General features: G+C 44.9%; 1 protein-coding gene across 1 annotated transcript in view; it reads right to left on the bottom strand.

Annotated features, from left to right (window-relative positions):
* Tram2 (translocation associated membrane protein 2) overlaps window positions 1-13,154 on the bottom strand; it is a 76,940-nt gene extending 63,786 nt beyond the window's left edge. Inside the window, exon 1 of the mRNA XM_005318567.3 lies at window positions 12,895-13,154. Coding sequence (XP_005318624.1) covers window positions 12,895-13,014 — 120 coding nt within the window. The 5' untranslated portion in view covers window positions 13,015-13,154. The remainder of the gene's footprint in view (window positions 1-12,894) is intronic.
* Window positions 13,155-13,499: the final 345 nt, after the last annotated feature.

Below are 13,499 nucleotides of genomic sequence, written 5' to 3'. Positions count from 1 at the left end.
TTATTTAGAGACAGGGTCTCACTGAATTGCTTAGCGCCCTGCTTTTGCTAAGGCTGGCTTAGAACTGGCTTTGAACTCATGATCCTCCTGTCTCAACCTCCAGAATCATGGGATGTTTTCCCCTGTGGAAATCCTGTTTGGTAGAATAGGATTGCATGCTAGACACAGACAACCAATATGGCAACTCAATTAGAATACTAATCCTCAAGTGACTGTCTGCTTATCTGTCTTCTTTAATAAACAGGAAGGCGAGTTCCTTTGGGTTAGGCAATGAGTCTTTTTTCTGTGTTCCAAACACCTAGAATGACAGCTCTCACAAAAGCAGTGATTAATCAACATCTACACAAGAGGGCAAGAACTAACTCTGTCCAGACTAACCTACCTTAGGCCACAGAAGCAACAATGCAGAAAGGTGGGACTGAGAGCAACACTGGCAAAGTTACACTTGGCCATCCCACAGCTAAAGGCTAATGGTGTGGTAATCAGTCAGTGACAATCTGGCAAGGTCATAATTGCCATGCCTAGAGTTCTCTGGACACAAGAAACTCAGGGAAGAGAGGCCAAGAGGCCTCACATTCTTATTTTTCGAACTCCAATAATGACCACACAAAAACAAGTTGTGTCAATATGTTAACTAGCTTCTATTTCAGATTTTATTGCCTTACACAGAGTAGGCATATTTGCTGAATAAGTTTAAAAAAAAAAAAGTCAAAGTCTAGGTCACTGAAGAGTGTTAATTGGGGATATGTCCAGGCTGGGTGATAAGAATGCCAAAAATGTTTCTTTCGATGTCTTGGGTAATAAATGTACTGTATAGCAGACCAACTATGTTTTTTATTTCAGGGCGAGAAAGGTGTTGCTCCCCAGAAATTCCTAGGGATGAATTATTCTGGATATCCAAATTTTCTATATTACTTGTTTTAGTCAGCTTTTTCATAGCTGGGACCAAAGGACTTGATAAGACTAATATCAAAGGAGGAAAAGTTTATTTAGGTATCATAACTTCAGAGATCTCTGTCCACAGATGGCCAACTCCATTCCTGGGCACAAGGTGAGGGAGAACTTCATGGCAGAAAGGAATAATAGCAAAGAAAAGCAGTTCGGGTCATTGTGCCAGGAATCAGAAAAAGAGAGACTTCCCTCACCACAGACAAAACATATACCCTAAAGGCAAACCTTCAGTGACCCACCCCTTCCAGCCACACCTTGACTGCAGTTAATCCTTATTAGGGGCTTAATGTACCAATAACTCTCATAACCCAATCATTTCACCTCTGAACCCTCTTGCCTCATCTCATGCATGAGTTTTGGGGGACACCTAATATCTTTCAGGGCTAGAAAGGTGTTGCTCCCCAAAAATTCCTAGGGATGAATTATTCTGGATATCCAAATTTCCTATATTACTAGTTTTAGTCAGCTTTTTGATAGCTGAGACCAAAGGACTTGATAAGACTAATATCAGAGGAGGAAGTTTATTTGGGTACCATAGTTTCAGATATCACAGTCCACAGATGGCCAACTCCATTCCTGGGCATGAGGTGAGGCACAACATTACTACAGGTCTAGGTTTGAAACTTTAACATTAGTTATTATGGCTAAACATACTTCTAAAATGTAGATGAGTATACAGGTTGCAATGTGTTCTGGGTGTTAGATTTTTTCAGATTTTATAATCTTTGCATATATATAATGTCTTAGAGATAAGAACCAAATATAAACACACAAAAAAAAATTTTGGTATCAGGGGCACTCAACCACTGAGCTACATACATCCCCAGCCCTATTTTGTATTTTATTTGCAGACAGGGTCTCACTGAGTTGCTTAGTGCCTCACTGTTGCTGAGGCTGACTTTGAACTTGTGATCCTCCTGTCTTAGCCTCCCAAGCCACTGGGATTACAGCCATGCACCACTGCCCCGGATAAATGTGAAATTCATATTTCATATATACTTTATATACATTGCCTGAATATAATTCTATTATTGTTATGAACACTGGAGATTGAATGTGTGGTCTTATAAATGCGAGGCAAGCACTCTACTACTGAGATACAGCCTTAGCCCCCAGATAATTTTATAAATAAACATTTTAAATAATTTTGTGCATAAAACAAGGTTTCATGGTGTGGAATTTTCCACTTATGACATCATATCAGTGCTCAGATTTTGAAGCATTCTGGATTTTGTATTTGGGGATTTCCTTTCCTTTTTCATGAAACTACAGGATAATCATTATGATCATGTATTATACTTTAATTTTAAAATCCTCTGCAGCTGTTTGATCATACTAAGAAATACCAAGTGTTCAGATTTTTTTCATTTCTTATTTTTTCTAAGAATTTAATAATGGACAACTCTCCCACCAGTCTATCTATACCACCCATACCACTTTTCCTATTTTCTTATTCTTTCTTCTATAAGCTTGATAACCATTCTCCATAACACTGTGTGTAAAGCAAGAGCAGGTGGGTTTTGAACAGGGCCTGAAGGACTAGCCTGGGTATGGAGTCCAGGACATTAGGGCACAGGATCAAGACCAACACCAGCTACTCTGACCTGAATCCTGTTCCTCAATTATGTTCCAAATGGATGAGGCAGCCACAAAGAGGAACTGAACATGGTCAAGATATTACTCTAATACTTTTTACATGTAATAATAATATAAATAACACATATTGGGTTCTTATGGTGCACCAAGCCCTCTCCAAAGTGCTGTGTTTCTATTAGCATTTTCAGTACTCCCAACAACTGTCTGATATATTATTATCCCCATTTTATGGATGAGGATACTAAGGCATGGAAAAGTTAAATGATTTGCCTAGATGCCACTGCTATTATGTAGAACAGAATTCAAGCTCAAGCAGTCTGGCTCTAGGGCCATGCAAGACCTTGATCACTGTGGTCCATAGCCTCTGATGATTTCCCAACAGAGCCACACCACAAGGATCCCTTACTCATTATTACTACAAAAACAAAACACAAATTTATAAAGCAATGTGTAGACCAGCACTGTCAAAAGCACTTGAAATGTAGCTGGTATGCAAGAGAAACTGATTTTTAAATTTAAGTTTAATTCATTCCCATCATTTAGAAGAAAAGAGTAAGCCATTTTAGGTTAGAGTAGTTGAAAACATCTGCAAGATGAAGTGGGAACCTGTAGATGTAGCACTATATATTGCTGAGCAAGGCCTGATTTGGAATGCCATGGGGGTTGTGGGACCAAGGGGTGTCAGATCACAGGTTAGGTTCAGATACTACATTCACCCTACAGATCTCAAAATAAAGGCTTCAGAAGTGCACATGTGTCTGTGTGATGGGCTTGTCATCAAATATGAAAATATTTGCTCAAGCACAGAGTCTTAGCTACATTCAGAGGCTGGTATGATAAAACCTGACTTGGCAGAGCAGAGGGCATGAGCCAATCTGCCCAGCCAGGGACCACGTCATGCTACTCCCTGGTCAGCCTTACAGAGGCCATTAGGGCCTCTGCTATGACAGTCACAAAGCCAAGCCCACCCCTTCCTATCCTGGACAAAGATTCCTTTCTAATATATGGATTTTCTCCTTCCCCTCCCTGGATTTGGCTAAGCTATAATTACATGCCAAACCCAACTTTAGGATAGAACTCAATTTCAACTGAAAAATGAAATAAAGTCAAGATGAGAACTTGAGTGTTCTAACCTAAGGGAGGTACAACTTTACTCTAGTTTCTCCTATATCTGTACGATCAGAGGAAGGTGCATCTAATTAGCAACTGCCAACTTAAGTTCTCTACACATTTTCTGACCCTTTTGTATATGCCCATGTTAAAGAGGCACAATTCGGCCAATGAAGTCCACGATCTCATAAAGCAAGTGCAGCTCAGAAAGGTTAAGGGTCTCAAATGTGCCACACAGCTATTTACCAGAAAAGTACAGGCCCTACTCCTCATTCCTTTTACCACACACTCCTCTGGATTCATGCCTCAAGGACACTGGAAGAAGAACACAAGTACTCCTTCATGCCCCCCTTAGGCTATTTAAAAAAATAACAAAAAACAAAAATCAACCATCACTCATTCCTTTCAACCTCAACATTCCTCTTCCAAACAAGTCACAAAAATCCATATGAAAAATTATTCCTTGCCCATAGAGGTCAAAAGTTGATCCAGTACAAAGTTAAGACTACAAAACTGAAAACATACTTTAAACTCCAGAAATGTAGGGTCTGAAAAATTAAGTTCTGCTCCAAGTTCCGAGGAATTCCTCCTCTCAGCCGGAAAGTAAGCATTGTGAAGCAGGCTCTGTGATTTCCTGCAGGACTCCAGGAATTGCTGGAGGGGAGGCCTGTTTACCCAAGGATTGCTCCTCCAGGTCAGGAGCCCCCAGACTGCTCTTAAATTTCAGGAAAGAGCTGGTCATGTCACCTCTAAACCCATGCCACACTCTCCATGACTCTTGATGCTACCTTCTCAAAGAATCTGGTACTGTTATCAGAGACCTAACCACCAACACTTGATGATTAACAAGCATGGGAACATGTTCTGCGCATCCCTCAAGGGAGAGGGTGGACGTCACCAGGGGAATAAAGGGAAGAGTTGTATAAATTCCATCTCTATCTGTTGTCCTAAAACATACCTTCAAATCAGGCTTCATGGCCCACGCCTGTAAACCCAGCAACTCAAGAGGCTGAGGCAGGGGGATCTCAAGTTCCAGGCCAGCCTGAGCAAATTAGGGAGATCCTGAGGTACTAAACAACTCAGCAAGACCCAGTCTCAAAATTAAAAAAACAAAAAGGGTTAGGGAGGTAGCTCAATGGTAAAGCACCCTGAGTTCAAAAACTAGTATGACTAAAAGAAAAACAAAAACAAAAAACAGACACATCCTTCCCCCTTCCCAGGAGCCAAAAAAAGTCTTCATAATGGTGTTAGGTCATTCAATGAACTTTTTAAAACTCTCTGTGAAAAGAAAAAATTAAATACTCCCTAAGAGAGGTATCTGTACTTTTGTAATAAAGATGAAGGAACAAACTGATTAAATTAACAATACTCCTCCCTCGCAAAATCCAGGAGCTTCCTTGAGAAGTCTTCTCCCGGTTTCAAAGGCAGGGCAATGGATTGCGCAGAAGATTATGACATTCCTACCTGAGCTTTGCTTCCACCCACCCTAAAGGATAGGGGGTTTGATGTTAAAAGTCTTTAAAAGCCACGTGGATGAATTTTCCTAACCTCAGCCAGGGTTTCAACCACTAAAGAACTCCCACTACTAGAAATAGGACTTTCATGTGTGTACACACACATATATACACACTGTCCATTATAGACGGGCATACACATGTCCCCCGCAAATTCCCATGCTGAAATACTAACCCCCTAAAACGATGACATTAGGAGATGGGACTTTTGAGAGATGATTAGGTCATGGGGTAGAGTCCTCACGAATAGGATTAGTGCCCTTATAAAACAGCCTAGACATTTACCAGTAAATGGAGCCTATCATGCTAAGTGAAATAAGCCAATTCCAAAAAAACCAAAGGCAGAATGTTCTCTCTGATATGCAAATGCTGACTCAAAATAAGCCAGCACTGGATGGGGGTGGGGAGTTGTCACTGGACTGGATAGAGGGGAGTGGGGAGAAGGGGGAGCTGGGAATGGGAAATACAGTAGAATGAATAACTTTCTTATGTTCTTATATGAATACAAGACTAGTGTAACTCTCCACATCGTGTACAACTACAAAAATGGGAAGTTATACTCCATGTATGTATGATATGTCAAAACACATTCCACTGTCATTATAACTAAAAAGAACAATTAAAAAAATCAAAAAGCTTAGAGGTTAATCTCTCTCTCTACCTTTTATTCTCTTTCTCACTTTCTTCTGCAGAGATAGACATCTATGAACTAGGAAGCAGACCCTCCCCAGACACCGAACATGCAGTGCCTGGATCCTGGACTTGCCCAGACTTTAGAAATATAAGAATAAAGTGTTGGTTGCTTAAACACCCAAATCTATGGAATTTTTGTGACAGTTTCTCCAGTGAACTGCCTTCAGATAGCTGTGCCCTACAAACTATCTAGGAGCAACCGCCAACTATTCTTCTCTGAATACTGACAACCCCACACCCAAAGGTCAGGACTTACTTTAATCAATTGCCCTTTCCACCAAAAGCAATGGCTTAAGGTTGAAACCAAAGAGTTTGATGTTGCACCACCCACTCACATCAAGCTTTAGACTTGACTTCTGGGACTAGAGGTATACAATTCATGCCTTACATGTACAGGCCCCAGTTCAATCCCCAGAAGAAAAGAAGGAAGAGGGGGAGTGAGGGAGGAAAGGAGGAAGGAAGAAAAGGACATGACTCCTATCCACAAATAGTACATCAATTTTAAGTCCCCACACTGTAACTTCTTCGAGGACAGGGACCCCACCTTATTCATTTTTTGCATCACAGAGCTCTCATATGCACACAGCAGTACACAAACACTCAGGTGCTAAATTAATCAACACAGAAGAACTCTTAAGGAAGATATTTCAATTTCAAGACTTCTACCCATAGATTGGCATTTAAAGATAGAATCTAGAATCCTAGTAGGTGGAGATGTAGAAGATACACCAGAGACAGTTCAGAAGACATGGCCTCAGTTTTGCTAAAAATTCACTCTACTGTCCTGGGCAAATCTCCCAATCTCTGGGGTGGGTGGGGTCTTATTTTTCTTTTCCATAAACACATTAGAAAACTTCTTGGGTTTCCCTCTAAGATCTTAAATGTGTATGGCCACAATGTTAACTTGATGACAAGGGCAATGCAGAAGTGACAACAAGAACCACCTAACTACATGGATACTGGGTAACACCAGGCAGTAACTTCAATGGGAGGTAAATCCTGTGCCCATTTTTCCATGTTCATAGGTGATAGACACATACATTTGGGTCATTCTCTGTGGTCTCTTTCAGAGAGATGCAAATTTCAAAGATTATTCCAGGCAGAAAGTGGAACAATGACCCAAAGACATTACTTCCAGGTAATAAACAGATTCCACTCAGACAAAAAAAAAAAAAATAAAGCAGCCTGTGGCTACATTCCGAAGACGCCCCATTTGTGGGGGCATCAGGGCTACGCTCTAAATGCAAGCCAGACATTGTTGGATTCTTATTTTGGCTCCAACTCTAATGCAGAGTGGATGGTCCTTGGCCAAATTTCCTCCTCTAGAAGTTAGGCTCTGGATGGGTATGACAGCCTCCATAAACCATCCGATTACAGGGTAAGGCCAGTAAAGCATTTCACAGATGTAAAATGCTGCCAATTCTTCCAGACAAATCAGAGAAGACATGAAGAGCCAATAGGGCTCTGGTAGAAAGCCACAGATCATCCTCCTTAACCCTCGGTTCCCACAATATCATCAGAGGACCCAGAGGCCTTGAAACCCCCCACTCGTAATCTGGTCCCATTTCTCTTCTGCTGAAAATCAAGGAAAGTTGTGTGACTTTTCACCATCCAGAAGAAGCCCTTGCAAAGCTCTATAAACCATAGTTACTCATAACATTAAGCAGCTGTAACTAAGTTAGGTTTGGTTCCCATACACTGCAGGACATTTGAGACAGTGGAGGTAAATCAAGGCAAAGGAGCACAGTGTGATAAAGGTCTGCTCATGAAATAGAAAGGATTGTTTGGGAACCGTTAGTAGTTTTACTGGTTTCTCTTCTCCCCCTTCTTCTTTAACCATTAGGTACCAATGGATACCAGATACACAGTGCTGGATGGAAAGGTTAAGTGATAGTATCAGCAGTTTCCCACCAAGGCCTGCTAATAGAGCTCTCGCTGATTAGAAAGCACTCTGTCCTTTGGGAACTCTAATCCGAGCTTATCAAACCTCTGGCTTCGTCACTTATCAGGGTGGGAATGAGAGGTACATCAGCTATGCCACAGAGTGATTTCTGGGGCCCCTGCCCATGAAGAAACAGATCAAAAAGGAGTTCATGCCTGGCAGAGTGAAGCTTTCACCATAGCAACACATGTTATTCTACAAACAGTCAGGACTAAGGCGCTCTGTTGTGACCAGCCTGGACACTGCCTCTGAGAAATGCACGACTGAGGCTTCAGACAACAGGGCAAGCAAGAGAAAAGTGCCACCTATTTAGCTTGCAGGGCAGTCTTCTTATGGTTTTTGCTTCTCCACAAAGCTGACAGCAGCAGCACCAAGACCCACAGCCCATGTTCTAAAAAGGTGGATGTCAGACAGAAAACAGATGTGCATTTACACCACAGGGGATTCCTTGGGAAGAAAGGAACTCAGGTAGAGCCAGTGATTGAACCGTTCGGAGAACAGACAGCTACTGGGGAATTCAGGGAAAGGACTCCATCTCAAAACATGTCTTCTCTAGAATGAAATGTAGCCAGGATGCCCAATAACCATCTGAGGGTGGAAGGCAGAGTCAGAGATTAAACAATGAAGCCCACAGCAGTCATCAGTGTGGCTGCTGAGCCCATTGAGGAAGGGGCCATTTGCCAGGCATAGTGCTAATGACACATATGAGTCTTCATCTTGAAATTAGTATCAAACATTCACTAACTGGTCAATGCCTCTTCCTGGATATCACATTTTTGTCAAGGGAAGAAACAGGAATAACAAAGTACCCTTATACTCTACACAATACAGTTAAACTGGAGGCTTGACCAGGAGAATATCTAGCTCCAAATTTTTGCTTTATGGCTCAAATCACTGAGCCAGACACATAGAAATCTAATTATCAAACAAGGACACCCCAGACAATAAGTAATCCCTCATGGTTTCCTCTAACACCACCACTGGACCATATCATAGACTAAAGCGGGGAAGCAAAGAGCTATAAAAGGGACAAAGGAACTCCTTCAAAAGTGCATTAGAAGTTAGTCAAAGAAAGACAACTTATGTCCACAGATGTATATCTGTGACATTTACATACTTCCTTCTATGAATGCAGTAGAAGAATAATCATTTTACAACGCTAACATTAAGAGACAGGCAAAGAGCCCATTTCAGGTTATGATACCTACCGGGATATGCGGGAAGATGTGAACTGTTGCCACAGCTAATGGCTATAACACATGAGATAAACTCATATTCTGCAAACATTTCATCCTGACAAGTCAATCATCGAGTCAGGAACAAGGAAGAAGGTAGTTCCTGGAGAAAAGGTAGATATGCCACACCTACTTCCAAAACAACTAAAAAACAAAAAACAGCCACTACTCAAAAATTCCTCTGGGTCCTAAATCCTTAAGTCATCACAGACCAAACAGAAACCAAAGCTACAAATGACAGAATTTCACAAACATTTCTTTCCAGCTGCAGAGACTAATTTGAAGGGGGAAAAAAAGTTTCCGTCTAAAAATGACATTTTAAAGATAATGTATAAGTTGCTTCCTCTCTTTCCCCTTCTTTCCATTCTCCATTCGCTAATGAAAGAGTTTCCCTCTTCCCCTGCCTGCTTCAGTTGGAAACGTGGCACAGAACAGGACACTGGACGGCAAAGGGAAAGGGGAGGAGGGAGGCTACTTTCAAATCTGACACATACAGACACCAGACCGGTGCCCACACCCTGAAGGACTGTCAGGACCAGACTCTACCTAAGAAAGGACCAAACTGTTGAGCAGAAAACTCCCCCTGGCGCCACCTCTCCCAAAAGCAAAGTTAAGAAAGAAAAAGCTGGAAAGGAAGGAGGGGGAAAATAAAGTTCCACATTCCTGACATTTTTTAGCCAAGTGCTGTGGCTGCACAGCCCAGCTCTATTCCAAACAGCCCTAAAGACAGGGAGAAATCCTGAATTCAGGGGAAAGAACCTGCCCCCAGCCTTGGAAGTAGGATGACCCAAAACTAAACACAAAGGGTGGGGCAGGGGGAGAGGTGCTGGGGAGGCCAGACAGCCTTTCATGTGTGTTCCCAAAGGAAGTGATCCCAAGGGAAGGAATTTAGAGTCAACATCTCCCTAAATATAAGGAGCTGAAACCCTGAGGTTCTTGAGAGGGAAATGAAGGGCCATGAATACTACAGGGATGACTAGCAAGGCACAGCTGAGATGGACACACAGGGTTGTGGCTGCCCAGGGTGTGGGATGGTGGGCAACATGAGGCCCATCTTATAAACCAAGACTGGGCAGGGGACCCCAGAGGGAGAGTGGTCAGGAGAGTTGCTGTCTGTGGGAAGAATAATGATTGAGTTTTCCTGGCCCAGCTTTGAAATGAAGGAATCTTAGCCTGGCACAAGACAGGAACTCAAGAGCCTAATGGCCTCTCTCCCTTTCTCCCCACGCCCCTGCACCTCCCTCTGTACTCATTTCAATGAAGAACTGTGTTGACTTCTGGACTGTATTCCCTCCCTACCATATGCATCCCCACATACACTCACATCACATACACTCACATCAGGGGAGAACCCAGAAGACCTTTAAATATCCAGTCAGTCCTGTGCTAAGTTTTGAGGCAGCTCCCCATTTCATCCCCTCCCTCTCACCATTTTACTCCAAGTATGAAGATGCCTAAATTGGTTTCTTTTGGACCCTAGATGTTTCTGTTCTCATTTGTAGAGGCAGCAGAGTTCCAAGCCCACCCCCCTACCAAAAAAAAAAAAAAAAATCTCTGTACAGAGTTAGCTGGTGGATTAGACAGGACCTACTATGTGTCCAGCACAGAAGGCAAGTCCTTCATACTTGAGGTTCAGAGCAAAGCCCTCTTTCTCATGGACCAGCAGTAACTGACAACCTCACAGAGCACTTCTGAGAGGAGAAACCTGCCCTGTAAGTTTGGTAGGTCTAAGGGGCCATGGGAAGAAAAGTGGGAATGGTGGAAAGAGTGGGCCTACAGGCATTTCAACAAGGCCCTTTCCATATTCCCCAGTCCATTCCTAGGGAAGAGAGAGTAGTTTTATTTGTTTCTCTCCATGGACTTTTTTCTTTTATCAAGTTCCAGGAAAAAGAGTTCCTAGCACCTTTTGACTTCCAAAGATTGGCAGGTTTAGTGCATAGGACTTTCTACAAGACTAGACACAAGATAGAAGGAGGTTTGGAGCTCACACACTATATAGCTCTTTTTACACAAAGATAAAGCAGGCAGAGCCAGAAACCTTAACAAATCCAGAAACATAGCAGAGAGCCACTGGCTATGCAAGAGATGTGTCTGCTTCAGAGGGTGTGGCTATGAGGTTTATAGATGACACGTGTGTCTTTCTAGCCAGACGCTCCAAGACTGGGTTCTCCTCTCCCAGGAGGCTTCCTGGAATGCAGGGCAGCAAACAGACACAGTGGTATCAACAAATACGAATCTTCTGTTATTTCATTAAGTTATCATTATGATAAATAATAAAAGTGCTCCAAGAGCAAGAAATTGATTCTCACATTAGTAGGAAACATTAAGGCTTCTATTGCTAACATCTCAGTTAAACCTACAACCACCCTGTGAGGAAGACAAGGTATTACCAACTTCTTCAACAATGGGAAAACTGAGGCTGCAGTCAGTTTTTCAGTCAGACAAGAGACAGCAAAGAGTGGGGCACAGCACCATTCAATACATCACAGGAGGGCTGTGGAAAGGAGCTCTATGGAAAGGAGTAGAGAACCCTATTCCAGACTCAGACTCATTTCCTACAGACCCTGAAGCCTAGCCAAGGTCACATGCACACATCCAAACCTGACCTGGCCACTACAGAATGCCCCCAGTTTGAGGGCAGACCCACCAACCAAATAGGACCCTTGTCATCCATAGAAAGAAGACAGGGAACCCAGAGACAGAGGCACACAGGAGGAATCAGCCTAGGAATCCTCCATCTCCAAGGCAGCTTTTAAATGGTTACAGCTTCCAACACATCCCCCAGAATGCAGATAAGCAACCCTACCCAGAAGGGAGGACAAGGAGCCTACTCACAGGAACCAGAGGCGACCATGGTAGCCGTGAGGGGAGTGCCACTTACATATCTCATGCCTGAGACAAGATAGACCACGGCGAATCCATACCCAGTTTCCTCCAGTTCTACCCACTTTTGAATATCACATTTCTCTCTTTCTGTACGAGTAAGGAGTCTTTCCCATCAGCCCCCTTGGATTCTGACCCCTTGTTGGCTTATTAAACTCCCTGTTCTGAGGCCTACACCAGTGCACTGATGACCTTATAGGATCCCATCTTCTGCTCCCATTCTCTGCCCCCAATTTCAGCAGCCACAAGAAAATCACCTTTCCCCTAAAAGTAGAGGGTATCCCTGTCCCTCTCCTTGGCCCTATAAAAGGGGTGAAGCTCTTGAGTCCATCACACATGGATCTAAAGGGACAGTCCATAGAGTGTCCTCAAAACTCGCCATTTATGCCGTAATTAAAAATAATAAGCAGAAGACCACTGCTGGGATAGAGCCAGGGCTACACGTGAACACCTGGAGCACGTTCCAGAGGTAAAGATGCAAAACACCCAGAAAATTAGAAGGGAGGTGAAAAGGGTCAGGGTTCCTCCCACGTAAGAGCCCAGGAAAGCCAGTGACCCCCATTTGGGACAAGACGGGTTGTGCAATGACTGCGGGTCTGGGAGTCTCCCGGCTTGACTCCCGGATGCCAAAAAGGAAACCCCACGCGTCGGGCCAGGGTGGCAGCGCTGCGGTTGGTTGAAGTCCAGACTTGGCTTCAGGGCTGCATAGAGGGTTGCAAGGATATGGTGGGTACCCAAGGGGGCGGCAGAGTATGGCACCACTAGCACGGAGCGAAGCTGGAGGTACTGTCTGGGTTGACTGGGGTACAGGCCAACGGGGGTCCAAGACACAAAGCCGGGGTGCAGATAACGTGCAAGACAGCCCAGAGTTTAAGCTCAGATGAGGACCAGGGGACCTGCAGGAGTACTCCCGTGGCGCAAGACAGAAGGCACTGCCTGCTCCTCCAGTACCCCCTCCTCAGTCTCTCACCTCGAACATAAGCCCGATGAGGACGCAGAGCACCAAGCAGAAGCCGATGTCCGCATGGTTGTGGATGACGAACTCTTGACTGAAGAGAGGGTAACTTTTCGTCCTCCTGCGGAAAGCCATGGCAGCGGGCGCGCAGCGGCCGGCGGGGCCCGCACCCTCGCTCACCAGCCGCAGTGCAAACTTCTCCAGCCACGGCCCGGTCCGCCCGCCGGCCCGCCGACCGCTCGCCTAGCCGCCCGCCCGCCCTGCGCGGAACAACTTCTGGGCCCCGCCCCCTTCCTCTGCCCGCTCCCGCCCCCGCCGCCCGGAACCGCCCCCGGCCGCAGCCCCCTCCCCACCCGCGGCCCGCACTCCGCGAGCAGGGCCCGCCCGGCCCCGGCCCCGGCCCCGCCCCCTGCGCGCTTAACCCTGCAGCCGCCGGCGCCGCGCGGGAGGCTGCGGCCGCAGTGTCGGCGGCTGGGAACTGCGAGAGCAGCTCAGAAACCCCTCGGCCGGCGCCCACGCCGCGCCCGGTCCCATGCCCCGAGCCGGGGCTCACCACCTCCCGCGCGCAGGGCGCAGGCCGCGGAGGAGGCGGGCGCCCAGGCCTGCCCGGACAGGAAGTG

Source organism: Ictidomys tridecemlineatus, chromosome 8 (assembly GCF_052094955.1).
Source record: "Ictidomys tridecemlineatus isolate mIctTri1 chromosome 8, mIctTri1.hap1, whole genome shotgun sequence".
Taxonomy (NCBI): Eukaryota; Metazoa; Chordata; class Mammalia; order Rodentia; family Sciuridae; genus Ictidomys; species Ictidomys tridecemlineatus.
The sequence above is the reverse complement of the archived record's forward strand: the minus strand, read 5'-3'. Positions and strand labels throughout refer to the sequence as shown.